At 47.2% G+C, this 27,875-nt stretch overlaps 1 protein-coding gene across 10 annotated transcripts in view; it reads right to left on the bottom strand.

The window, feature by feature from the left end:
- NF2 (NF2, moesin-ezrin-radixin like (MERLIN) tumor suppressor) overlaps window positions 1–27,875 on the bottom strand; it is a 49,004-nt gene that overhangs the window by 13,405 nt on the left and 7,724 nt on the right. For 3 of the 10 annotated variants that reach the window (XM_052796296.1, XM_052796294.1, XM_052796292.1), the window contains exons 2-14: window positions 23,903–24,028; window positions 22,691–22,813; window positions 20,349–20,432; window positions 15,843–15,911; window positions 15,267–15,349; window positions 14,481–14,556; window positions 14,035–14,169; window positions 11,666–11,740; window positions 10,057–10,170; window positions 7,523–7,645; window positions 6,937–7,154; window positions 5,488–5,593; window positions 85–215 (exon numbers count right to left, since the gene is read on the bottom strand). In XM_052796296.1, coding sequence (XP_052652256.1) covers window positions 85–215; window positions 5,488–5,593; window positions 6,937–7,154; window positions 7,523–7,645; window positions 10,057–10,170; window positions 11,666–11,740; window positions 14,035–14,169; window positions 14,481–14,556; window positions 15,267–15,349; window positions 15,843–15,911; window positions 20,349–20,432; window positions 22,691–22,813; window positions 23,903–24,028 — 1,463 coding nt within the window. Of the gene's footprint in view, window positions 1–84; window positions 3,071–5,487; window positions 5,594–6,936; window positions 7,155–7,522; window positions 7,646–10,056; window positions 10,207–11,665; window positions 11,741–14,034; window positions 14,170–14,480; window positions 14,557–15,266; window positions 15,350–15,842; window positions 15,912–20,348; window positions 20,433–22,690; window positions 22,814–23,902; window positions 24,029–27,875 lie in introns of those variants that run through there. The other 7 variants (XM_052796297.1, XM_052796293.1, XM_052796301.1 and 4 more) reach the window with 5 other exon arrangements.

Genomic DNA, 27,875 nt, shown 5'->3' with positions numbered 1-27,875 from the left:
CACATTCAGCCCTGGTGCAATTCCTCCCACTGCAACTGAGGCACAAATCCCAGCCCTGACCCGGACTGGACGCATGCCACATACTTCTCTTTCTCGATTTCCATTGAAAGCCTCTTCATGTCCGTATCCTTGAAGTCAAAGGACAGGCTCTCATTGATGAGGTTGAAGCTTGGCAGGTCGGTAGGCAGTGCTGTTGTACTTGAGTTCATGGACTGCTAAAGTAAGAGAGAGTACAAATTAATCACTTTTGGCCACACAAGTGTTCCTATAGCAAACGTTCTGTAACACAGAGGTAAAATCAGAGCAACACCTAAAAATGCAGCTCAAGGTGCTACTTACTAATGTTGTAATAAGGTCCTGATCTGCTACTCACAGAGGTAACAACACACTGTTCTTGGAGCTGGGTATATTCTACCTTGCAGCGGCGCCAAACTGGAAGGATCTCATCATTTACATGGGGAAAGGGAAGGGACACATGCATTCCTGATGCAACGCAGTCCACAACCCCATTTGTCTGAACCAGCCTCAAGCTTTCTGGACAGCAGATTAGGAGGTTCTTTTGCAGCTGGTGATCTTTTAACACAGAGGGTGGCAAGCACTCCAAGGTGCTGCAGAAGCAGAGCAACAAACAAGCCCAACATGCCAAGCACCAGATCAGCCTGAAGATCCCCTTGCTCCATTCCCAATTTGCTCTTCAATTCAGAGCTATTGCTCTTCTGGGACCCTGCTCTCTGCAGTAGTAAAGAGAAGAAAAAACACCACCTGCCTTCAAAATCTATTGACAAAACTTGGTAAAATCTAGGTTTTACCACTGCTGTGCCACTTAAAACAATGTTGGACAGAAGCTGCCTCTTGGAAGACACCTGACAACTATTTAACATTAAATCAAATTTTAAAAGTGCAAGCTGTGAACAGGGGCAACACAAGTCCCTGTACGATAGCAGAGTCCTGCACTCCACCGCTCCCCAAAGCGTGAGCAAAGAACAACGTAACCCCAAGGGTTAACTTGGGTTGCAATTTCAGCAAGGTCCACGGAGATGCACCAATACATTTTCATCTTCACAGTAATGTACAGTTCCAAGCGTTTAGGAACCACTGCTAGATTCAGTTGGAAATGCAGAGATAATGTAGAGAATCACTCATATCACACCTGAGCAAGGATTTGGAACTTTCTTCCTCCTGCAAAATGCTGTGATATTCCCCACTGACACACACTGCCTGGCCCTCAGATTTTATCTTTCCCTAAAAAAATGACCATTCTCTCAGTCAAAAATTCTGTCACACCTCTAATAAATGGGCTCATTACCAGTAGAGGAAAAGCATCCTGACACAAGTCATCACTCTGCTCTTGCAATACATTAGATGAGGTTGCAAGCAGCGGCACACATCAAGGGTGGCACAGCGGCTTCAGATGGCAGACTGTGCGTGTGGATCTGAGTCAGAACTGCTGCCAGCATGCTTAGCCCTCATTCTGGATATAAGAAATCCAACGCAGCATCCAAAAGGTCACCCACCTCTCTGCTAGATGCTCCTTCTTGCTTTAAGGGATTCCTGTAATGAAAACAACATGCCCAAACCAGCCTGGACTGGGGGGATGGCAGGAGATGGTGCTGCAGAGACAGGCTGCTCTGGCAGCACACACCAAAAGCTGGTGGGATGGTTCTAGGGTACCTGCTCCAACAAACGAGATCTTGAGCTTCAAATGGTTATTTCCTTCCCTCATTTCTCCTATTTGGGATACTCCAGGGATTGTTTGCAGCTAGCTCCGCTTCAGCAAGAACCACTAGCGCCAAGGAAGTGACAGATTTACTCTGCACAATAACCTGCCTCTTCCCTCACTGCCAGCCTGGAATTCACAAACAGCCAGGGCTCGTCCCCCGCTTGCTCTTTGGCTGGACAAACCTGAGAGGGACGACATTTCATTTACCCTGCAGAGGCAAAGCTGGAACGCAAACACCTAGTACAAGCATAAACAAGGTGGCACCTGAAACTGCATTGCTTGGCCTGGCTGGAGCATTACAGGTAGGTTAGACTCACACGACAAGGAAACACGATTTCTTACTCCCCTTTGCGATCGCTGCTAGTGCGGAACATAGCCGCATTAATTCTGGAACAGGCGCTGAAAGGGACAGCTGAGTACCTAAATTCCAATCTCGAAGGAAAGGGGACAGGTCTGCCAAAGCACTTAACTGATTTAAATACTTGCATCACATTGACATTCAAGTCCCTTCCCTGTAAGGCACACAGGTGTTCACAAAGCCCTTCCCACGTGAGGTTCTACGATCTCTGCTGTGCGGGGGAGCCAGGATCATCAGAACCAGCCTGCTGGCCTTCAAACAACCTTTAGCATTTTTTTCAGCACAAGCTTGTTGCTTTTTGTTTTAAAAAAAAACCCAAACAGCAGCAGTAACAGTTGAGCAGGAATTTCAGTTGCTGCAATCATTAAGCCCAGACGCCAATTTGTCAGGGTTACTACAGCCACTTCCTCGCCTCTCCTCAGCACTACTCTTTCATGTAGCAACAAAAAAATTGGTGGAGAAGTCAGAAAGCAGCAGCAGTGAGGAAGAGTAAGGAAAGAGCAAAGAAAGAGCATGCTGAGGGCTTTCAAAGGCACAGGCTTAATATCTGGAGCAAAGCACTTCCCTGCCATTTGCAATAATCCTGGACAAGTCTTGCACAAGGTGCAGAGATTTTTAATCCAGGGGTCATGGGGTGTCACTGGGACATGGGGTGATAAAGGGGACACAAACGTTTTCCCTTATGTGTTTCCTCACCTGGAACAAACTGCGTAACCCTGTTACTGCATTAAAGCAATTTCCTGCAGTTAATAGAGGCAGGCACCACGCTGACAGTGGTCATCCCTCTGGAGTACAGAGCAAGTGAGACAGACGATAGAGGAAGCACAGAGCAAGTCATGTCATGAGGCTTCCCCCGCAGGGAGAGCTCCTCCTGTTGCTGCCACTGCCTTTACTTTGCTGCTCAGGAATCTGGGCAAGCTCAAGACAGCCACTTACTACTTCAAGAGGATCAGAGAAGAGACGACTGCCTTTAGTCTTGCCATGAGTGGTACCTGAAGGGCAACGAAGGAGGCAAAGAGCCTTCTCCGAGTCAGTAAAGAATGAATTGCTCTCTCAGTCCTGACGGCCTGAGACTCAGATTCACGTCTTCTTTCCCATCCATCACCTATCAGTCCCATCACAAAAGCAGCTTGGGCTTCAAGGACTAAACAGACACTGAAACAAACTTTAAAGAACCAGGATGGGAGACTAGAAAGTTACCCCCCTCAAAAAAAATAATTTAACTGTTTCTTGCCTTTTCTGCAATGCATCCATCCATTCCTCCCTTCCTCTCCTGCTCTTGTTCCCCCAGAGGGAAGTCCTGTCTAGCTCTCAGTGCCAGGGGACGACACAGCACAAAAACTGGGACCGCAGAAAAGAACAAGCTCAGCATTACACCCTCATTAAGGAAGAGAGGAGCTGGAATCTTCCACTGTTTGTCAGAGCTGCCATTCACCTGAGGGACACGAGCCTCCCAACAGCAGCCTTCAAAACTGCTTCATCCCTCAGGCCACCTGGGCTTATTCCCTCCCTTGGGCTCTGCTTGCCCGCTGGGTCCCTCCATGCGCTGGCAGGGGAGGAAGGCTCACCCAAATCCAGCTCTCTGAAGTGGTGCACAGGAACAAGATCTCAGCACATCTCACTTGTCTGCCCCCAAACACACACGCAGCAGAGCGATGAGAGAGGCCACAGGAGAAGGGAGAAGCGAGGCAGGCGTAACAGGGGATGGAAAACCCAGCAAGGTTCTGTCACCTGGATATGGGCACAACGGTCACACTTGCATCCTCCTGACCTTGGAAAACAACAGCCATCGAGTCTGTGCGCCACGGTGCTCCTCCCGAGGCTACAAGAGGGGCAGGAGGAGTGGCAGCTGTATGAGGGGACCCTGCCACCTAACTGGGGAGGAAAAAAGCATGTCCCCTTCCCTCCTGGCACCAGCAGCCATGTCAGGAAGGCCAAGGCTCTTTAGGGAAGGGAGAGGACGCAATGCCATGTGCCTGGATGAGGCAGTTTATCGTGGATTGCCTCCAGGCAGATGCAGCTGGAGGGGTGGAGCTGAGCTCCATGCAACCCTACAACATTCCCACTAATGAGGCTTTAACTCCGCAGGCAGGAACACAGCCACCCGGCTGCTCACCAGCACAGGCACGGAGATTTACACAGAAGGGCTCGCTAGCTGTGGTTCTGCCCATTTGACTAAGGATAGACACAGCAACATGAAGGAACATGGATGCATAAGAGCTGCCCAAACATCAACATTGGGCTGATGTAGCCATGCAGTAGAGTTTCAATGAGGACACTCCACCCTGTGCACAAGGTAAACCCAGAATTAAAGAACTGGTGGATCTCAGAATCCCAGTGACTTGTAAAATAAGGAGCACTCCAAAGCTAAGCTCTATCAAGCACTGAGGTAGCTAGCACTTCACTGAGTGTCCCATAACTAAGAGCACCTGACTATTTTCCATCACTGTCATTTTAAAAAGCTTCTGAACATTTTTGCAGGGAACTTCAGAGAATTGGGATGAAAAGTTACTTCCTCTCAAGCCCTCCTCAATCTGCTCCTCAAAACTTTCCAGAGGAGGGGGGAAGGAGCCTGCAGGTGCAAATTAAAACTTCAGTACTAGATAGGTCGATAACTCCCATGTATGTCTGTTGAGTTTATTCCTGAAGCTGTCAAGCTCTTCCCCTTCACCTCCCAGGACAGTGAGGCAGCTGAACTGGCAGCTGTGGCAGGTGTGAGCCACGGGGAGGGGAGCACTTGATGGATTTTGCAGGCCCTACAGCACAATTAGAGAAGTTGAGGAAAGGAACTGCCAGACGAATCGGAGCAATGGTCATTTAGTCTAGCATTTCCGACCCCGGCAGCAACTGGGACCAGATGCTTCAGAGGAAGGTGTGAAATCCTCTTAATGGGCAATTAAATAATCCCCCTTCAAGGAAGTTTTTTTCCAGCACATAGATGCACAGTGGCCAGTTTATGCCCAAAGAATGAATTTACAGCTTCTGAACAATGTTTATCCTACCTAACAAGAATGAGGACATCCTCTGTTTCTAAGTATTTAACCTTATTTTAAAGGCTATTGCTGAGCTGGTACATTCCACAAATGCTAGCAAAGCACGGCTCTGACATGTTTGTTAAATTGGTTTAAAATTTGCTGCCTCTAATTTCACCAGCAGCTCACTTGCTCTTGCAGCATGAGGCAGAGTAGGTGGGGGGAAAGAAAAAAGAGCAAAGTGGTCTTCTGCTGGATGGGGTGCCTGGATAAAAAGGGCAAGCACTGCTAAGGGTTTCTGAACAGCTGCTAAGCAAGGCAATGAGACAGCTCGTACCCCTCCACTGACAGGATGGAGATACAAGACTCCTCCAGGCTACAGAGGAGGGCACGTTTATGGGCTAGGAACTGGAGACCACAATACAGATTGCTCTTACTGTGTAGGATGACTTGCTGGTGATCTCCAAAAGCTTCTGCTTTGCTCTCCGCTCAGACTCACGAGCCTCCTGAAGGTCTTGCTTTAGCTGATCAGCCTCCTTCGCCCTACAAATTAAAATAGCAAATGGCAAATATTAGATTGAAGCTGAGGGGAATGAGAAGATGGAGAAGCAAGATTACAGTGTAGGTGTGGAATAGGTTGAGACTTGTCCCGCAACAAGCCCTAAACTAAGAAATCAGAACCATTGACATGTGGGACATTTTAATTAACACAAAAATCCAAGCCACAGAAGGGCAGCTCTGACACGGGCTCTGCGTGAGCATCAACGAGCAAGGCTAAGGGCTGGAGAAGCGTGCCAAGATGCCAGAACGGGGAGAACAACTTCGGAAGTTAAGCTCAGACTTACAGGACGAGAGGCAGTTTTATGACAAGTAAGTCTCTACTAATGATTATTTACTACATTAAAAAAGCAAAAAGTACCCAAGATTGCAAAGCTTTGCCTACTCGCAGGGCCCAACAATTCTAGAATTAGTGTCTACCCTTGAGGCTCAAGGGCCCCCCACAAGGAGAAAGCCAAAGGAGGGAAGGACGCTTTCTCTGCCAGATTGAAATTTGAGTGGAGACTTCACAAGTTAGAGACCAAGGCAAGAAGAGAAGGACAAGGGCAGCTTTTGTCCAAGCAGAAGGGCTGACACCGAGCAAGCTCTCACACGGAAAGGAGTAATCAGTTGGAAGGAAACAAGGATGATCTTTTACTTGCTCACTACCAAATGCACCATGGGACTTGGGCTCTGGTATCAAGAGGATGGAAACACCAGTTTTAACAAGAAGCAAGGACTCCAGGAGCTAAGGAGACCTCAAGGCTAACCTGAAACAGAGACCTCACAACTGGTAAGGAGAAGTAAACAACTGAGAGGTAAATAGAGGAATAAAGAGAGAATAGGAAATGTGAATCTACCATCCAGAAGAAAAAAACCAAACCCAAGTGTTATGCAGTGGGTGTTTGCAAAAATCACCCAAAAGTAGAGCTGGCTCCCACTGCTGCTGTCAGGGCGTGAGAGGCGTGGAAGGCAGAGTGCCAAGGACCACAGTACCTTCTCCCCCACTAGCTGACAGCCCCTTTCCCTGCTCCTTTCACCACAGAATCTCTCCCAAAGAAGGCTTCAGAGAAGGGTCTCCAGCTGCAGTCCAGGGAAAGATCAGAGCTACCACTGCCCTGCCAGCACCATTTCCCACTCAGGGACAGCCCAGCTGTGGCAAACAGTGAGATGGAGAGAGAGAAACCAGCTGAGCCTTGGGGCCGTTTGCTGTTGCACATGCACGGGAGGCCAAGGGCTCACTGCAAACCATTGGATGGACTAACTCAAGGCATGAGCCACTGTTTCAGCTAAGTCAGAAGGGGGTTGGAAAGCAAAGCAGAGGCAGCTGCAAGGTTGTACCCTCTGACCTCCTCTCCGACTCCTCCGCCATTTTCAGTGCCAACATCTCTGCCTCTAGCACCTTCTGTTCCATCAGCCGCTTCTCCTCCTCCGTCCGGATAGCTGTGGCTTTGATTCGCTGCATCTCCTGTTCAGCCTCAGCTGCTTTCTGAGCCAGGAGCTTGGCCTCCTCCTCCGTGATCTGAGCCTTCTCAGCCAGCAAGTCTGCTGTCTCTTCAGACCTCATCTGAGAATTAAGGCACATTAAGCCATCAAGCACACTGTATGTCTCCCCGAATGTGCTTACAACCCCCAGGGCAGGGCCCTGAGCTGCTCGCTCCACACGGCCGCCATGGCTCATAGAGTCCCTCCCTTCCATCAGAGCCTGCAGCCAAGACCTGGATGTGCCCAGGCTCTGTCCCAAATCATCCTCCTTTGCGCTCCTGCCACAGCAGGCTAGCAGGATGAAATCAACTCCATCCAGCCTCCTGATCACTGTCCACCAGCAGCAGTTTGAGAATAGGACAGTCACAGTGTGCCTCCTAAAATGCTTCAGTAGTGAAAAGAGTGAGGAACAGCTGCAGTGCCTCGGGAAACAACCTCCCAGAGACCTACCAGAGCCTCGTTGGCCATCGTTGCCTCCTCCTTTAACTGCATCAATCTTCTCTCCAGCTCATCCCTTGTCCTCTCAGCTTCTTCTCTCATTTGCTTCTCTCGGGCCAGGCGCTGCCGTTCCATCTAGGAAAAAGAGAATCAGGAAAGCGAGGAGAAATAACACACATTAGAAAGGCTTTCCATAGGATGAGAAAGGGTCACTACGTGGGGGTCAGAGCACAGGACTGCACTGCTGCCTCCTCTCTGCTTATCAACATGGGGAACTTCACTAAATGGGGGTGACCTGATGCACCCTGCTCCTTTGAGAAGTGCCATTCCTGAGACAATCCCCTACCCTCTGATCAGGCTGTTACCCACAGCGCTGCCCATAAGCTGCCTGCAGGTGATTACGTCCCCAGACAGTACCCTCCTACGCTGGCTCACAGGGCGGACTTAGACAAGCAGGGTCCCAAGAGCTCGAGCTATGCCTGGAGTTTCTTACAGCAAGTTGAACAGACAGCAAGACTGGGCTTAAGGGCAGTCTGAGGGCATCTTCAAACTATCAGATATAGACACACCGCAAGGCAGGAGTTTGAAGGTGGGGGATAGCCGCTACTTTTAATCAGACGTCTGACCCAGCATGCTGGAAACTTCTCTTCCACTCATCTATAGGGGAGGTCACAAAGAGTGTGACCACTTCTAGCAATTCCTAGATACAATAAACTGCTTCCAGCTCGGTCTGTAGGAAATAGCAATGCTTCTCCAGGAGGGGAAGATCCAAGCTATGCTGAGACAACCCACCAGAATCTGCCACCTCTTCCCAGAAGATGTTGAGAGTGTTGCGCAGACAGAGCGTGCCCAACAACTGCCTCTCTGCTAGCTAAGCACCCAAAGGGAGCCATCAGGCTAATTAACACACCAAGTTTAAGCACTCCAGTACGACAAAGATGGGTGCATTATAAATATCCACACTGCAGCTAGGACTTGCAGCATTGCACAGGCCACCTGCTGGGTTTAATAAGGGAAATAAGTGCGACAAGACACATTTCTCTGCTCCTTGGACACCAACTGTGTTCTGAAAGCGGGACGCCCACTGCTTTAACGGCTCTGCTTCCTTCTATTAAAGGTTCTCCTCATTAATTATCATTACGATCTGCATCCCACTCAGGACTTCCATTAACAAGAATTCCCGATATAAAAAGACTATCTGGAACCAGTTAACAACTGTGGATCCTGGGGAGGGAGGACAGAGCAGGCGAGACAGCACAGTGGCTAGCTCGGGAGAGGTCAGCCAACCCAAGCAGAAGCCTGACCTTTCCCGTAGAGCACAAGTGCTCTGGATTTGAGAGCTCATGCGAAGCAATAAGTTTCTGCTCACCCTCAGTGCCCTCACCTCTCCCAGCAGCCCAACTAAGCGCAGGATCTCAGGTCTTGCTGGCGTTATTCAAATACATTAAAAACTCACAGGATTGTAAAACCTGTCCCTGAAGCCACCAGCACTTGGACACCACGCTGCTCCTTCCAAGGAAGACCTTTTGCTCCACTAATGCCAACTCCTCACTGACCAGAGGAATGCCCATGAGAAGCAAGAAGCCCCCCTTCCCCAGAGGAGCTGGCCTGGTTACCCTCATAGTGATTCATGTCTTGTCCTGTCCTGCCGCCCCACAAGCTACAGGAATGAGAACTGCTTCAGGAGGTGCCTGCAAGACAAACCACGTCACATCTCCAGGTCAGCTGAGAACCTCAACACCAAGTCCAGCACCATGCAGGCACCTCTGTGGACATGCTCAAATCCATTAACTTAGCAGTCCCTTGAGCATGAGGCCCTCCTGGGTGCAAGCGATTGCTTTGGTTTCTTCTGCTGCTATCTAGCGGCTTTATTGCAAAAGGGACATTTATATTCTAAGCACCAGTACTCAGATTAGCTGTGCAGGTTGCAGTGAGTAGAAAAGGTCTACGAGCAGAAAACAATGATTCATACAATCCAATTTGCTGATATATGCTCATCGGCTACACGCTGCTGCCTCCAAAGAGCCGTTTTCGCCGCCTGGACTGACCTGCGGCAGATAAAGGAGGCCAGCACCGAATTAGCATGCAGGCTGCACACCCCGAAATGTCGTCGTGCATTCCATCACCATGTAATTAGAAAATGAGGCGAAGAACTACGGCAAAGCACAGCTCCCCCTCACAACCCCTGCTTTAATTACAAGCAACTACCCCAACATACTACATCTTTCCAGCTACGGAGCGCAGGCATAAACCGAGGCAGGGAAGATGCACACGCACACTTGTAGGACACCCAGATCAGCTCTTCCCTCCTGTCCTCCCGGTTTTGTTCCCGAGTGTGGGGGCTGGACTCAGGCTGCCATCAACCTACAGAGCCAAGCTGAGAATGACTGGCAAGGTGGGAGCAGGCTACTAAAAAGAGATGTTCAGCTGGACCTTCCCTCAAAGCTGCTCCGTGTGCTTGATGTCATTCTGGAGACTGTTCCTTCCCAAGTTCATTTGCATTTCTGATTTTGGCTCACGGTCTAGTTATACGAGATGTCTCTCACCTGCTTCCTGGCTTTCTCCTCCCTGGCCTGTGCCTTCATCTGCTGGACCTCCAATGAGTCTGCCTTTCTCCTCCTCATGAAGAGGTCGTGGTTTCCAATACACAGCTGAAGAATCTATTCCAGTCAAGGGTGAAGAGTGGAGAGAAACAGCTGTACACATGATGACGATGAGGTAGTTTGTATTCTTGACACACAAAAACACTAGAACTGCTTTGGTTTGGTCTTGTAAGCACTTCCACCCACTGATCTCAAACCCTATGAGCTCTCATACCCATATGAGGGGCAGGGAGCCAAGGCATAGCCAAATCCCACACCAAACACGAGCTCCTGGGCTATCAGGTCTTTGCAGAGACCAATTTTCTATTTTCTGTGCATCCAGCACAGCACGGTTCTGGCAAGCGTTAGGCCAAATAATGAAACAAAGACTTCTACAGCTCTGACTGGTTCCCTGGTTCTCACTGCCCCCTTTCTTTACGTTCAAGATGAACTTGCACCTTCTCCCAACTGCATGTTTAAAGCACTGAGATTTAAAAAAAAAAAGAAGAAAACCCACTTTCCATCAAGAAGAAAACCCACTTTCTATCTTGGACAAACAGAAGGTTTATCAAAAACCTCCTTGGACATCTTCAGATACCTTTGCTGAAGGGTTTTGAGCACCAATGTGGTTTCCTCTGGCACTCAAGGAACATAAGGAAGGTGGCAATACTACAGGAGGGTTAGCAAAGCAGTGGGTACACAGAAGAGCAAAAGCTCTTTTCAGCAATAAAAGCAGGTTTCTAAACTTGGATTCTTTTCTAAAGGACTGATTCACATGCCCGTCTTCCATTTCACAAGTCACAAATGACTTCTCCGGAGTCAGAGGAGCTACAGCACTATGAACCTGATGAGTGCAGCGAATGAGACCTTTGTCAGGAAGCCCCACTTCCCTACGGCACGTGAAGTACAGGACAGCCTATAACCAGGACAGCGAAGTTCCCCTCCCTTTCTTATAATGATGGGAAAAATATTCCCCTCTGCCTTCTGCAGGTCCCTCGTGCGACTTAACATGGTGCACAGCTACTACAGAATCTGGATCAAAGCTCCTCCAGATACCAAATCCAGAACACTAGCTCAAGCTGGTGTCTAACATGGATGCTGAACACAACAGCTCAACACAGCCCCCGCCATCCTTGTACAAGGTGAGTGTCCTCGGAAGGGATCAGCCTAGGAAAAAACCAGGACTGCGACTCTGATAATGGTGCATCCCAAAACAGGGAGGTCTATGTCACAGGGCAGAATGGAAAAGATCCGCAGGAGAAGGGGGATCTGGAGCAAAGATGAGGGTGACAAGAAAGTTTTACTTACTAAGTGCTTCCACCACGCAGGTCAGCTGTAACCCGAGAGCTCAGAAAGGGAGCACAAAAACAGGAGAGGGGCAAGAGGTTCTGTGAAGAAGCTTGACTTGAGCTTCCCCCTTCTCTTCTACAGGCTATGACTGAGTAGTAACTGCTATAACAAATCACATCTACAGTCCAGCCAGACCAGCACACTCCGTCCAACTGCTCAAAGGAAAAGCCCCAAAAGAAACTACTGCTGCAGGCAATAAAAATTACTCTGTCTGTAGACTTACCAGCTTATTCACACGCAGCTTTGATGAATTGAATTTAAAAACATCAATCTTTTTGTCCAATGGCTTAATCGTAAACTGAAAAGGAAAAAATAAAGAGGGAGAGAGTTATCAGAGAGCGGTGCATTTAATAAAAACACAGCTATAAAAGTCTTACTGAAAGCTTTGGTTCAGAGGAGGTCAGCAGTGTCAGACAAACAAGGCTGAGAGCTGTCCCCGTGGCTTTTAGCCAAGCAAGAGAACTAGTATCAAAAGCAACCAAGGAGACAACTGTTCCTCCGGTCAGAAAAAAAGCAAGTGCCACGCAGAAGCAGTAAGAGTGCTGTCCACCTACAGACTGCAATGCCTGACAGCCAGTGTCCTCTGCAGGGCACCTTGCAGAGACAGCTCAGCACCTCCGGAGGAAAGGCAAGATGCTGCTCTCCTGGCAGCTGTAGAGAACACAGAAGGTACAGCAGAAACTCATGACACTTCTGAACGGAGGAAGAACCAGCCCAGCCACCCAATGAATGGGCAAGAGGGTTGCATTAGGAACACAGCAACAGGAGCTGCTGTCCTTCCCATTGACACCCCCACTTGCAAGGGCTCCCCAAAAGGATTTTCCATGCATTTTGTTCTCCAGAAGCCAGCCATGTCATAAGACTGCTCCGCAATTCAAAATACTATTCCCTCGCTCTAACTTGTATTTACACTCCATGTGCCAACTGAACAGCTGTAACCACGGCCTGGGTTCACCCTCTCCAAAGAGCCTTCCCACAGCAGGTCTCTCAAGAGGATATAGGTGGCATCGCCAGACTCGAGAGTTTCTAGTAATACAGCCCCTGCATAGACAGACGACTCCAAACTAACAAAAGGATACTTGAAGAGATGGAGTGCTCCGCAGCACCGCATTTTTTAGAAGGCATGCGTCTATTTCATCACTCCCCCACATGTTACAGAAATAACCAGCTGAAGAGATAGCACTCGAGCAGGCAGTCTGTGTCCATTAAAGTAGGTCTATTTGTCAATACATTGTACTGCCTGAAAAGGGCTCAGCAGAACTCGCCCTGGCAGTGTTTTGCTTTGTCAGTTTAAGAGCCAATCTTTTAAGACTTTCACACAGGCAGACATGCGTGAACGTCCCTGGACTCAGGCTCCAGCAGAACCCACACCAGTCATTGAGAGCAACAGCACAAATATGCCAGGAGAGGAATTTCAGTTCCACATAAACAGTCAATCTTTGTTACGATGGATTAAACCCCTCTGTTGTGTTGACATAGCTGTCATACCCAGCCATTAAGTAAGCCTGTTTACTATCACGTCAGGTCTACCTGTGGTCATCTTCTTACACAGATGACTGACCTGATGGAAGGTGGCAGTGCTTTCCCCCAAGAGAAAGCTCTATTACAGTCTTTTGTCAAGGTCTGGTTATGGAGGCTTCAAGCCCCAGATTTCTGAAGCAATGCCTGAGCAGACAGCTTCCACTGCACTCGTCTGTCACGGGCAGGAAAGCCTTTGAAAGTCACTAAGTGCTGGGCTGTTTTGCAGAGTTGTGAAGCTCTTTATATTTAAGGAATAAAACAAGTGAAGAGAATTCCAGCACGGCCTTACTACTTATAAAACTTCACAAGACATGCAATAAATGCAGCTGATGAGAAACCTTTAGCTTTCACCCTGATCAATATCATGTTTAGATTAGAAAACAATTTTTAATTAAGAAGTTAATTTTCTTCCTTACCATGACGGCAGCTGGTTTCTTTGAGCAGCTCTCTCAGATTAAAAATTGAGCCAATCAGTTTTCCTTCCACAGCCAATTTCATTGCTGTTCTCAACTAGGTTTGGTGGCCAACAATTCAGAAGATTCATATTTACACTCTGGATTTAATAAATATCTATCCAATAGCGGGCTTAAATTACTCAACTTCCTAAAAAGATTCCAGCTGTTATGCCAAGCCCGGCAGTCTGAAAACTGAAGATGATGTAATGATACAGCAAGAGGCAAGAGCTCTTCTCACCAGGAATACATCTCACTATATTTCATAATACAGTATATATACACAGTAACATACAGTAAAGCAGATGTCAACTTCTGAACTCTGATATTTGGGCTAAGCACATCAACAGCAATTTTGGTCTTTTTTGAAAAAATTACATAAGAGGGTTTGAATGTACTCTAAAACCAAACAGGAGAATAGCTCCCAGTTGACCTCTTGTACGCCCACTCCTGGAAAGTTTCAGAAAGGCTTGGAATTAAGGTTTCAATTAGAGAAGCTGAGCTGCCCTTAGCTAAGCTGGTGATAGCAAGCACAGCAGACAGAGAAGCTAAGAGAAATAATTTTAAATCACAAATGTGTTCTTACTGCTCTCGGGGAAGAGGGGAGACGTATCCATACCTCTTTATCGCTGTATGAGATATTCCGGATCTCGTTCCACGGGAAGGAGATTTTAGGGGTCAACCTGTTGTCTGGGTCATAAATGTGAAGACCCAAGGCGTCAACTCCAAGGAGCAGTTCAGTGCCCTTTTTGTTCTACAGGAGGAAAGAAAAGAGCAGAAAACCCTTTTATTCCACTCGGAGGGTCTGACACGAACCATTGTTAGCTTCATCAACCAGCCCCGAGCAGCGACCCTCCAGCACAGCATATTAAAAGAGCTTCTGCGTCCCCTGCAGCTAGCAGCAAAGCACACTGCAGCAGGGACTCTCAACAACGCGCCGCAGCCATGTCCCAGGTCTGCTGGCTCTCCAAGGCTCCACTCATCCAATCTCACAGCAACACAAAAGATAAAGACTAACACAAGAGCTATGCGGGCAAGAAAACATGATCCACAACCTGCACTCACCCTAATCGCAAAATAGTTCACTCCGTACATCTCCAAGTCCTGAGCTATCTTCAAATACTCCATTTCAGCTTCATCTCTGTCAGACAAAAAAAGGCCAGTATTACGATGTTTGGTAGGATCAGAGAGAGGGAGATGGCTGCTCTTTCTGATCCTAAGCACACACAAGGCTTTAAAGCCTAGACTGTCTCTATCACACAGGTCAAGCCCATCTTTGCTGGCAGGATCAATAAAGTCCAACAGCAAATCCCGCTCTGCAGCTTGCCAGCATCTTAATGGCCGCTGACGCCTGCCTAGCGAGATGCAGCACTTCAAGTCTTGCTTTGTCTATCTCCCAATCCCTTAAGCATAAATAGGAAATCCCTGGCTGGGAGGCCCCTGTTTCAGATCCATCTAACTTCAGGCTTATCCCCTACAAGGAGCATTTTACCACTCAAGGCAGCAATACACCTCATCGGTCTGAATCCCCATTTCTTTTCCTGGCCCAAAAAGCACCCTGACCCCCTAGGCAGGCAGGATTGCCTGCCTCCCTGCCCCTCTGCAGGTGGTCCCCTACTGAGCACGAGTCCTAAATTCTCTCAAGGACCCTGTCAGTGACCAGAGGACAGCAGGGCACATACAGAGCAATCAAAGAAAGCCCTTTGCCCATCACGAGTCTGCTACAGAGGCGTGCTGGGATTAACCCTGCTGTCAGCAGAGCTCATCCATCACCTGCCCAAGCTCCCCAAACCCCGGCGAATCTTCAGGCGAGGGGACTGACCCTGACCCACCACTGCAGCACACACTCACCTCGCTCTGCCTCGGTGCTCTGCATACCAGGCTGTTATCCTTTCCTCCCACATCTCTGGAGTCATCTGGTACAGGTTTATTACCTGAGATACACAGGGACACAGAGACCAGGTCACACTGCCGCTCTTGTCACCATCTCCTTAGCCAGCAAACAAGCCAGAAACACCCCAGCCCCGAGCAACCCCTCCCCAGCACCACGTCTGACCTCAAGGCAAGCAACTCTCAGCAGGGCACGCTCAGCCCTGCGCCCTGTGATCGCCCAGCGCTCGCTCAACCCTCCCAAGCATGCAGCACAGGCAAACTGTCCCTAGGCCATCGCAAGGAGATGCAGGCAGGATGAAACCGTGGAAAGAATGAAAATATTTGCTTCTGGTTTTTATTAAAATATGTCAGAAAGAGTTTGAATTCTCCTCCCTCAATACATCTTTTTGGATTGTTTGCCTTGGTAAGGAAGCCCGAGCGAAGCAGCATGCACCCCGCAGGCAGTCCCGAAGAGACCTCCTCTGCAAAGGGCTCTGTTACACAAAACACCACCAAGCCTGGAAACCTACTCCTCCACTTGGCCGAGCTCCTTACCCGCTTTGGAAGCAACTCCTCCTGCGCCAAGAAGCCTCGCTTGTGGACATTGGGATCGTAATCGCCATACTGGAAAGAAGCACAGACATCGTGCCCGCCCCACGTTAACAACACGGTCAAGTAAAACTCTTCACCCTTACACATCCACCCCTTGGGGAGAGAGCAAATGCAGACTGCTTACACCCTTCACGTAACAACCTGTTAGAGCAGAGAACGTATGCTGCTCGGTAAATTTAATAACAATGTTTTCTTTGTCATTTGATTGCTAATAGAAACTAACACCCTCCTTCTACTCATGCAGCAGAGGTAGAAGCAGAACAAAACTTCCCACCATCAGCTGACGTCCACCAGTTGGACTAGATGATCATTGTAGGTCCCTTTCAACTGAACTATTCTATTCTACTCTAATTACCATGCCCAGAAGACACTTCCTCCAATGCAAGGAAAGACTCACTCTATAGTTGAGAGGTCCTTGCCCTCCCACCAGTAGTGGGACAGGGAGTTAAGATATGGGCAAAGACCTGTCCCCAAAGACTGATCAATACCAGTAATTCAGGTAAGGCAGACAACAGTTTCTCTGTCACTGCTCACCACCCTGATGAACAAATATAAAAAAAAAAAATGACAGGAGTTTGACAGACTCCTCTCAGGCAGGTGTCGGCTTTTCTGCCAGAGGGTCTGGTGCTCAGCTGGGTCATGGAATCCAATTCAGATTTGTTAAGTGCATCCAGTAATTACCAGTATTTGTTTAGATTTACATCTTTTTGAGCAGCATACAAAGTGACTGAGAAATACAACTGCTTATTAACAGATTGAAAAGCTGAGTGTCCCTGCAGTGCATGTGAAAATGAATTTACCTCCTGTACAGCCTAAGAGGGCAGGAAACCGCCAGAAAATGGCACCTCAAATAACCTAGCAAGTTAAAGAGAAGAGGACGATGGATGTGAGGCACGTACACGAAATGCTGCGATTTTCATTCACCTGGCAAACAGGACTTCTGCAGTGACATTACCCGATTACACAAGACACGGCAACGTTTGCTCGAGTCACTCATTTTGCAAGGGAGACAGCCCTTCCCTCCCTGCTTTTCTGAAGAACCTCAGCTCAGGAAGTACAAAATGGTGACAATTTTTAAAAACAAGACACACATGATGGTCATGTAATAAGTCAGGAAGATTTCTGTATCAGCCTCCTTTTAATGCCAGAACCATCACGTCGTACGCTAAAACCAGAGCTCAGCATCAAAAGTCTATACATACATCCTCTCCGCAGCCCAGCGAGCAACGTTTCATAAACGACAAGCAGGGATTAAAGATGCAAATATTGATTTGGAGCCAATGCAGATGCGAAGGAAGCATGCAACAATCAACACTGACTCAGACTTCAATTAATATAACAAAACTGCCAGGGATTTCATTCGGGAGGGTGCTGAGCAGCAGCAACTGTCTGTCTTCCAAGGTCTACAGATGCTCGGAGCTCCTCAGAAAGCAGCACATTGCAGGTACACATCCCTTGAACCCACATCAAAAGGGAACAGCAATAAAAACGTGGCACTGGCAAAGGAAACAACTCCAATAACCTTGGAGAGGCAGAAAATAAATCATTTTTAGGTGATGAAAATAATAGCAAATAGGATTAATGCGATTATTTTCTCTTGTGATCTACCGTGGAGATCCAAGACTAAGTATGGATTATGTGATTTTCATGTGGTGAAAAATATTGCCATGTCCCAAAGGAATATTTGTACTGAGAGGGAGTCTGGATGAGAACATTAATTATTCACAAGTCAAAAATCAACAAATGGCTTAAGTATTGCAGTATATGTTGGCTCAAATGATTTGGCAAACATACTTTTAAAGACCTTTTCAATTAAATCATTACTTCAAAACTGTCATGGAATTTCAGCTCCTGTTAATTGAACTATATGACTAATATTCATGGTTACACATGGAAGTTGCCTTTACCTCATTCATACACCTGGCTGACGTTGTCCTGGATAAACACAGGCATGTTCAGCTTCAAACTATTAACACCAAGTATTGTTTGTTTTGGGGAAAAAAAAAAAAAAAAATAAAAGAACCCTTTGCTAGTGCTGCAGGATTTGCTGTGCTGAGAGGGCTGCAGCACAGCAGCCGGTCTGCATTTAAGGGACAAGAAATGGAAGAACCTCCTGGACTTTACTATTTTCTGCCAGGACACACTTTTCAGTAGATTCCACGTCTCTCCCGGCTATTTAAAACCTGAACCGCCTCCAACATCTGAAAGCAGTGTGGGTGGTTTGAATGCAGGGCTAGAGGGGAAAACACATAGTAATTCCCCAAATGAACACAATGATATAGAAATAAATAAGCTTTTGTTTTTATGACCCACACGCTTACTTTGTTATTGCAGGTAGGTGCGCAACAACAGTACAAACCAACCTGGCTGTCAATCAAATGGCTATATCAGATGCAAACACACCGCTATGTCAGGCTATTATGCCCCTAATCATGCAAATCAGCACGTTATTAGCAAAATTACTGTGCTCAGTGGCCGCTTTCTTGTCCAGAAAGGACATCATTATCCTATTTAACTGGAAGGAGATGACCTGCAACATCTTTCTTCCCAGCTCCGTACCGAAGACGTGTTTTCGGCTTTCTCCTTTGCTGAAGAAAAAGCAGAAGGGGAAACCCTGCCTGGAGGAGCAGCAAGGAAAAGCGATGTCTGATGCAGACACGAAAGCACATTAGCAAAGATCAGAAAAGGCATCCCCCTTCCACCTTCTCACAATCTCTGTGCAGAATCAAGACGTGCAAGGTTAGAACTGCTCTGACTCTGGCTGACCTCCTCCAGACGACCGAGTGTCGAGCACGTCAAGTGTGCTACTGAGTGCAAGGTCAGCAGCCGAGCTGCAAGAAGAGAGAGGGGACAGCACAACAGTCCTGTACCAAATTACAGCCTGTTCCTGATCGCACAAGCAGAAGCTGTCACGGCCAAGAGTTAATAGCGCTCAATATTTACCCAACGGTTTATTCATTTTGGCAACAGGAAAAGTCATCCCCTATGTATCCTCAGCTCAGCAGGTCAATGGAGAAAAAGCCAAGTAAGTGTTTACTCATGCACTCTTATTAGAGTGATGAATGTTTCACACAAATAGAAACATTTCTAAAAGCAACTTGTCTTTCCCTGGCTGATGAGTCTCTCAAACAAAATACGGTTTCATCAATATTCTGACTAGGAGGACAAAACATCTTTCTCTAGTAAATTCAAACATTCATCATCAAAGAACACCGCTGCATGTCGCCCAGGGCTGCATTCAGACAAACCGGGCGTGGACTAAAGGGTTATGAGGAAGATTATACATCAACCCAGAAAAAGCCATGGTGAAACACTGAGGACTGGCCTCTGTTTCCAACCAGCCTGGATCAGGCCCTCTCTTCAGGCAAGAGAGCAAAAGCCCCCCTCCTGCACTGTCAGCTAAGAGCTACCCTGCCTCTTCTAAACTGCTCGACAGTCGTGCTCCTCAAGGACAGGCAGACAGGCCAGACCCAGGGCACGGCCACCTGCCTGCAAGCCAAAATGCATCCCTGAATCACATCCAGAGAGTCAGAACCGACCACGAGGTTACAGCAATAACGTAGCTGGGCTGTGATCAGACTCCAGTCACTCCTTCTCTAAAGACATTATCTTTACATAAACTGGCGATTAGCTAGAAAACTTGTTAATTGAGCAGCAGTACATGTTGTGCATATGCAGGGATAAATTACTTTCCCTCCTGCAAGAACGTCCCCACTTCTGAACCTTGGGCTGCTCCCTCTGTCTCAGGAGTCCCTCTGCTGTGGGCTGCTGCAAGCTGTCCGAGGCTGCACGTTCCAGCCTGGAAAACAGCGTTCTCTTAAATAAATGCTCAGCAAAACACACTGACTCCAGGTCCAGAGCAGAATTCAACTGAGGAATGAGGAGAACTTAGTAACCATTGACTTCTCCCTCTGTCTAGTGAGGCCAAACACCCAAGATCAAAACCAAGATAAAGGGAGAAGCCAGGAAGAGCCCTTTAACACTGCAATAACATTTATGTGGCAAGCTGTAGCACTCAAAATAAAGCAGTTATCATGATGACAAGTATTCTGGGGGAGCAGTGGAGCTGCAAGTTCCACGGCTGATTTGCCTCTGGCTACAATGGCAAGAGCAGGGAGGAGATCCAAAAAAGCATGGGCTCAGGGAATTCACCTGCTCCAGTAGTAAGCCACACTTGAGCAAGCACTGCAGCTCATAAGCTGAGCGCTTGCTAAAGAATCCTGGAAAGAGAAAGCAAAAATCTGTCCAATGTCTGAAGGTAGCCAGGAACCAGCCATGCGGAGAAGGCAGCAGCGCTCGTATAGTCCCCTCACTTCCCAAGTTTTAACAACTTTCCCTGCCTTCCCCTTCCTCAGGAAGCGGGTACATCGCAAAGCGCCCTGCTTCCCAGGAGCAATGCTAACCCATCGCCAACGTCAGCAGGCCCTTGGAGAATCCCTCTGTGCCTACCTTGGCTTGGACAGCATAAGAGGCCAGCAGGACAGAAGCTTCGGGAGGACAGTAGATCTTCTCATCCAGAATCTGCTTCTTCACCTGCATGTAGCAGTAAAGGACACATAACACACATTTAGTGGAGCAGTGCAAAACACGACTGTCACAGCAGATGGTTGCAGTTTGTTTTAACTTGAGCTGTCAACCACACAGTTAACAATTTTCCTAACACTAATTACAATTCAGGCCCGGGAATTCTCTGGTGGCTCAGAAGGGAAGGGCTCAGGCTTTCACGGGCCACCTTTTTCACACAGGTTTGTGCGAAGAGCTAAATTTATACATGGAAAATGACAGAACCTATATCCTATTGCTAAAGGCAAGGGGGGGAAAAAAAAAGTCTTGCACGTAAACACAGAGATAAAACCTCTTAAGGCATAAGCTATGGATTGATACAACATCTATACACACCACTAAACTAAAAAAAGAAGTTTGCAGCCAAGTCTCTGAGCACACAAAGGTTTTGCTCTGGGATATTCAGGCCTCATAATGAGTCAGTGCTCACCTGTGCTTGAGGCTAATTCCCTCCAATCCCACGGGCAGCAAGGAGAGCTGCTCCGTGGCAGTGCTTTTAGCAGCAGGCACAAGCCCTGCGCACACTCCCAAGAGAGCCAACATGCAGTTCCCAAAAGCCACAGCTTTACATTTCCTGGCTTCTGTGCATTAAAAAATTAAACCTGTCATGTTCGATATTTTTTGGTTTTGCACACTTAATTTTCCTGAATAAAGATAGAAAAAAAACCCATACTATTTCCTGGGAGACTTAAATGGATTGTCACAGAGATGCAGTAACATCAATTTAAATTTATAACATGCTTTGAGTCCTCAAAGTTGGTTACAACATAATCACAGAAGATATTCTCCTGCATTAAGATAAAAACAGGAGAGTTTGCAAGCTTACATGGGCTCCCATTTCCCATATGTGTTACAGGAGCCCAGGCTCCTCATCATCAGAAATCCTAGTAGAAAAGTCACGGTCTGCATTTACAAAATGCAGCTTTAACTGCTTTTCCTCTCTGATTTTCCCTTTCAAAGATGCCAACAGCATTTTTCCTCATCAAGGATAAAGTCCATGGCAAATCAGACATTTAAAAACAGCCCTATGGAGACACTAGTGCACGAGACAGACCCTGGAAATTAACAGCAATACTTTGCATTTAGAACTCCTTTAGCTGTGAAGAACAAAGATGAACTTTGGAAGACTACGGAGTACCAAGAAGCTGGTGAGCTCATTTTGATATCCATTTGAAAGGGCAGGGCACACTGAAGTCTACACTGGTATGGCCAAGAGTATCCAAATGCAGGTTGCCTCTACTTTGGTGTAACAAACGTAAGTATCTTTTTTTATTTTTATAACTTATTTATTTTAGAAACTTCAAATTAACAGCCACAGAGCAGCTGAAACATCCCAATAAGAACCTAGGGGTCTGACTAGGACTAGTCTACTCCCTGTAACCGTAGTTGACATAACCCTTTATAGGAAATTGTTTCAGAAAATTGATCTTGTCTGAAAGAGAGCTCCTGTGACAGAAGCTCTTTGTTACCAGCCATTCAGCACTGCTACAGCAACACCAGCTGAGCTAATTTCTCAGGACACAAAGTTTTGTAGTGTACTTTAAATACAGAAGAAAAAAGCCTGAAGATGCATTCACCACAGTTTCCAAATGCTTAACGTAAGGGCAAGAGTTACTGGGGCAGGGGGAACCGTTAGGATTCCCCCTCTCCTCTGCTTTTGCCATCAGTCTCTGACGGAACTGTACTTCTGGGATTTTCTTCTGCTCCAGTTATTTGAAGGCTGTTTTGCGAAGAGGTGAACCTTGCTGTACAGCCTGAACATGAAACAGGTTGGCTGCATTCTGTTCTCGAGGATCAAATTCCCCTGCTTCACATAACAATGCTATCATGTACAAAGGCAATTGCTGTCCCTCAGCACAATTGATATCCACACCCTGCAGAGAGGTGGACTCCAAGGCTGTGTGTGTCATTCAAGCCCACATCTGACAGATTCATTTCCCCTAGCTACCACACACTAGTATTACAAATCACCTAATCATTCCTGACAGCCAGTTTACGAGGTCTGCAAGTCTGGGCATCTGTGCCTGCTTCATCCAGACAAACCATCTTTGACCTATTTCAAGAAGTTCTTGTTGTTGAAGACAACTCCCTTCAGAAAGGTGTGAACATAACGATGAGGATCCACACTCTGCTGACCAACTTTCTGACCCTGGAACCTTCTCGCACTTCTACTCATCCTGGTTCCTCCTCCCTCGGGTTGAAAAACAATGTACTGACACAACTCCTACCTGCAGGAAGAACAAGTGCTGTGTGATTTCCTGGACCAGCTCCTCCTCTGCATTCTCAGGATAAAATTTGGCCAGGAAGTGAAAGGTGACAGGCTCCTCTGTCGGAACATCATGATCCAGCACCTGTAGGACACAAGAGCCATTCAGCTAGTCTTTCAGCTTCTTCAGCGCTCCGTCTCTTGGAGCCCATACATATCTCCCTACTGTTCAGATCAGCACATCTTTTGTCAAGCACTTTAGACATCTAGAACAGACGAACCAACCTAAGTAGTTCAGAAACCATAGTTAAAAAAAGAAACTAAGTTTCTTTTTTTGTCTAACTAAACATAGTTAAAAAAACAAACATTTCTGACACTCCTAACAATGCAAGAAAACAAACAAGGCAGAAACAAACGGCATGCGAAATGAGACAGCAAAGGTTGATCCTGATCTGCTGCGCGCACATTGCCTCTACTGAACCTCGCAGAGCGATGCTGTATCCTGCTACGCCACCATACGACTTTCTCGTTGTTTCTCTGCACTGCCTCCTCTTGTATTTCAGTGCTGTTCCTCGCTACCTTTCTATTGTGCTGGCACTGTCCAGTTCAGATTCATGTTAGTTTAAAACCTTGGCATAACATGCGAGACACCCAGACTTCCCTCACAGTCTCAATTACCGTCTGGTTTTAGTGTAACATCCTTTGGATGCAAACAGAACCACATCTATCACTTCTCTAACCCACCCCTCAGCAACCTTGAGGCTTGCATATTTGGGAAGGTTTCCTCCCTTACCTCTATCTCCTTTTCACTCCTCTGGTTTACCTCCTCCCTAGCTCTTTGTACATTTCAACAACAAAAAAAGCCAAGGTGCAACTTCACTTTTCTGCTAAAGGTTTTGTCATTCGTGGGCATAGGAAGAGAGACTTTTATGTTTCATTTGCATTATAGTCACACTGAAGTCCAGCATCTCAGCATGGCTGTCTCCAAAATGCCTCAAGGGCATTCAGTGTGCATGGTCTGAGGCTTCACAGCTCAGAAGGAGCTGGGGTGGGGTATCTCTGCCAGCTCTTCCCCCTTTGACTACAAATGCCATGGGGATGAGATTTAAATACACTTCACCCAGTTCACTTTGATACCACACATAACACAACCTCGGGTAATCAAAGAAAGAGGAAAAAAGTACATTCGTCTTTGTCATCCCACACGACCTCTCAAGGGAAATTTGGTTCCAACCTTCTTGTCCATTTTGAGCCAAGCCACCGTATCCTTGATAGTGTATTGAAGCCCAAAGAACCAGGTTTCTCGGAGTCCTAGTGTCCTGCATACTAGATCGAACAGGTCCTTCCCTTTCCACTTCACCTGTAGGAAAGCAAACAGAAAGCAGAGTTATAAAGATGGATTTCAGAACTTCATCTCCATTCAGCCAAATCGATTCTTTTTTCACCTCACAATGCCTTTGAGATTGTGGAGAAGGCATCTGGTACAGATAAGGAAACAACCTAACGAAGCTTACTTTATATCCTTCCATCCGATCTCATCTGCTGATCACCAACTCCTCCCTCACTAGGAAACCCAGATGTGATTTTTTTCCACCCCTGCAAACAAGACTGTAAATAAAGCCCCCCGTTTCTTCCTCTGGCACCCCACCGACATTCAACAGAGGACCTGAAGGGTCCGTTGAGGTTCCTTTTGAGCCGTGCACTGCTACAAGCAGCCTGTTTCCAGCAAGAAATGAAAATCACTCTTAACTTCCCCTTAGTGGCTTTAATGTCTCTACCTATAGCCCCAGGAAGCCCTGCACAAACTGCAGCATCAGCAACAGGGTTTCACAGACAGGGGCACAACGCGCTCCCAAAAATCAGGAGTGAAACGATCTGTGTACAAAGTGCGTTCATCCAGAGCTACCGACCCTGCACAGGTAAAAGGAAAAAAGAGCTCAGAAAAAAAAAATTATTACAGAAGTCAGCGGTTCTCTTGGAGCATGTTTTGATAGAGTCAAACTGCGTTTTCTGCTGAAAACGTTGATGACAAAAGCAGCTCAGAAGCTGAGAAAATTGGTCCTGCTCAAAGACCGTGTCCTTCGAGCAATCTTGCAGCCGCATCTATGTTGTTACTGAAGTTTGCTCATAAAAACAGAAGGCGTTGGGAGGCAGAAAGGTGAAGAGGGACATAAAACAGATGAATCTAATATGCCAAAGCCACTTCGGTCTTCCATCTGCACGGTGGAAACAATTGCTGGACCGAGACATATGGCCATTACTCTAAAGCCCTAGGGCAAAAGGATCTCGGCACATTCTCTTGTCACTACAACTCAATCTTGGTACCACCTGGACAGCATCAATATTAATGCTCAGGCACGGCAGGGACTGTTGGTGCGGGTGACGCGCCGCTCCTGCTGTCACCCACTGCCGCCTTGTGGGCAAAGCCATTGAGGACAAGCTTATTGCCATTCTGTTGGCTTTGATTAAATGAGTATATCGCTATTTTCTCCCCCTCCCAGGGCACATAAACACACATATGCTGACATTCCCAGAATAGAATAAAGCCGACGCTACCCTCCAAAAACCTACACCCCCGGACGGTTCACAACAGCCTCTCCACAATTCATATCAAGCGCCGTCAACACCTCGAGGTCAAAAACACCAGGAGGAGCAAGTTTTGCAGTGTTGTAATTATAAAACCTTAATTTCACACATTTAGCTAGCCTCCAGTCCCCATGATGAGCTCCAGCTCAGCACAGGATGGCTCAGACTGCAGAAGATCTTTCCCTGACTATTATTTTAAGAGGGAGGTTAATTCGAGGGTTCAGACAAAACAGAGCGAGACACATTTAAACAGCTATTTTGTACCATTTCTGTAGGCACATAAAAACAGGCTGCCATCAAAGGGCTATTTCTTAACTAGAATTAAACTGCTTGGCATAAAGCATTATCAGCTTTTTTTTCTTTCTGCAAAGACCACATTTCAGCCTATTGCTTTAGAGGAGCGATGGGTGCCTGCGCACACACAGCCCTGCACCAAACCTTTCCCAGGACAGGCTCCTGCATCCTGCTGACGGGACCATCTCCTCCTCAGACATTGCTCTGCATCCCATGGGATCGGTGTTTTGAACAACCCTGGAGCAACCCCACTGAGTCCCCCCCGAGCTAGGATTTCCACTGGCTGCAGCTCCCCACCAAACCACCCCTGCGGAGTTTCACGCAGGCACCCAAACCTTATTCACCACGCTGCACCAGCTGGCACGACCCAAAGGTTTCCTCCCTAAAAGCAAGCCGGCAGTTAGTTTCGAAGACCAGCAGCAACCATTAAAAGCAAGAGCTTTGTGCGCTCCCTGCTGCACCCCCCCCCGCAATTTTGATTTGGTGACCGGAATATTTTAAGTGATTGCTTCTGCTGCTAGATTTTACACCACCACTCTGTCATTGCATGCCTAAGTTATGGCAGAAATATATATTTAACATTCCTGCCTGCACGGTGCTAAAGTCTCCAACCGTAACATTGCACAGCCATCCTCCCCGACTGTGCTGAATTACCTTCATTAAATATATAAATGGAAGAGCAGCCACGTTTATTTCAACATACATGATTTCAGTCCACACCTCGGTACTTAAAATAACGATCTGCATTCAAGTGGCATCTTTTGACAGCTGAACTCCAACTGTTTTACAGACGCTCAGGACCTCAGACCTCCTTAACCTTACTTGATAGGCCTCGTATCATTAACTGCCACATTTCCTGACCATAAAAAACAAAAAAAAGACCCCCCCCCAGGCACAAGGAGATGAAGAGGGCTGCTGTTCAAGGCTGGGCAGAGGGCCTGGGGGAGAGCCAGGATGGGCTGGCAGCTCCCCATCCCATCCTCTGCCCATAACGCCATTCCCCTGCTCTGCACTAAAATGACACCTGAAGCACAAAGACAATTTTGCAAGCCATTATGAGCTCCTGAAAACAAAACAAAGAAGCTTAGAGCAGAAAAATCCCCTCTCAGCCATATGCCAGAGCGGCTGGCACGATGCTATAACAAAGCCCAATCTCCCAATAAAAAGCTACATCACGATAACCTCAACCCGACCCGCAGGATGGAGCTGGATGCAACTGCATCGCTTCAGCATCCTTGATCAGCCACAGGCATCACCTCTTGCATTTGCAGCTTTGCATTCTCCCATTAGCATGATCACACACACAGGTTGTTAGATATATTCGGCGAGTCGTTGAAGGAATATGTGGATGAGCTGCTTTATAAACAGGGTAAGCGGTGCAAGGCTGTTATTCTGCAGAGCTGGAATTTATGTTCTTTACTAAGTACAGAGTGCTTACAATTTATCAGCAGAGCATTTTAAGTAAACAGCACTAAACACTTAAAACTCAGCAGCCAGTGGCTAGAATAGAGTACTTCCAGTACAGGTTATTGGCATCATCTTTTTCTCCAGCAGAGACGTCGCGTTTGGCATCTATTAACAGGGTTTGCATTATTTATTAACCTGCACCAAGAGTCATTTCCAACTAGCAGGCAAGTGGACAATTTATTTTGGTGCACAACCCTTCTGTCAAGTTTCACAACAACTCCTTAGCTAACAAGTCAATAAACCAGCCACAAAATCGAGCAGAAGGGTTGCGAGATCCCCTTGTTATGGGGTGACAAGGGGGGAGGCCAAGCACTACAAAAAATGGGTGCCAGGGCACAAGAGGGTGCAACCACTCTGCATGTAGATGGTTGAGCAGGGGGGTCTACAGAGAAAAGCGATTCCCAAAACCACTGGCACAGGCCGATGCTTTTCTTCCAATGATGTCAAATTGAATTTACACCAGCTACATGGAAAAGCTAAAAAAAAAAAAAAAAAAAAAAGGACATTTTTTAACCATTTCAGATTAAGGTTCCTCACACGAGAAGCAATCCTTGGACAACACAGAGGTGCCCAAACTCCAGGTGACAGAACCTGGCTCTGTCCAGGGATGGTGGACAGAGATCTCGCCTCCTTGTTGTCACAAAAGCAAACCACCCGAGCTTCAGCTACCCCTGGGGCTAGGCTGGGGAATAAGGCACAAAGAAGTGACTGAAGGAGATTAAGGCAGCACTCACCAGCTCAGCCCGGGCATGCTGCCTCCCAGAGCAAACCCATCGTAACGGTCCCTCCGTACCCCACACAATGCAACGGCTTTGCAGGAGGCACAGTATTGGGTTACAAAATGACCTTGAAGAAATTAC

The sequence above is a fragment of the Harpia harpyja genome, chromosome 9 (genome assembly GCF_026419915.1).
Source record: "Harpia harpyja isolate bHarHar1 chromosome 9, bHarHar1 primary haplotype, whole genome shotgun sequence".
Taxonomy (NCBI): domain Eukaryota; kingdom Metazoa; phylum Chordata; class Aves; order Accipitriformes; family Accipitridae; genus Harpia; species Harpia harpyja.
This window is presented reverse-complemented; position numbering and strand designations above follow the sequence as displayed.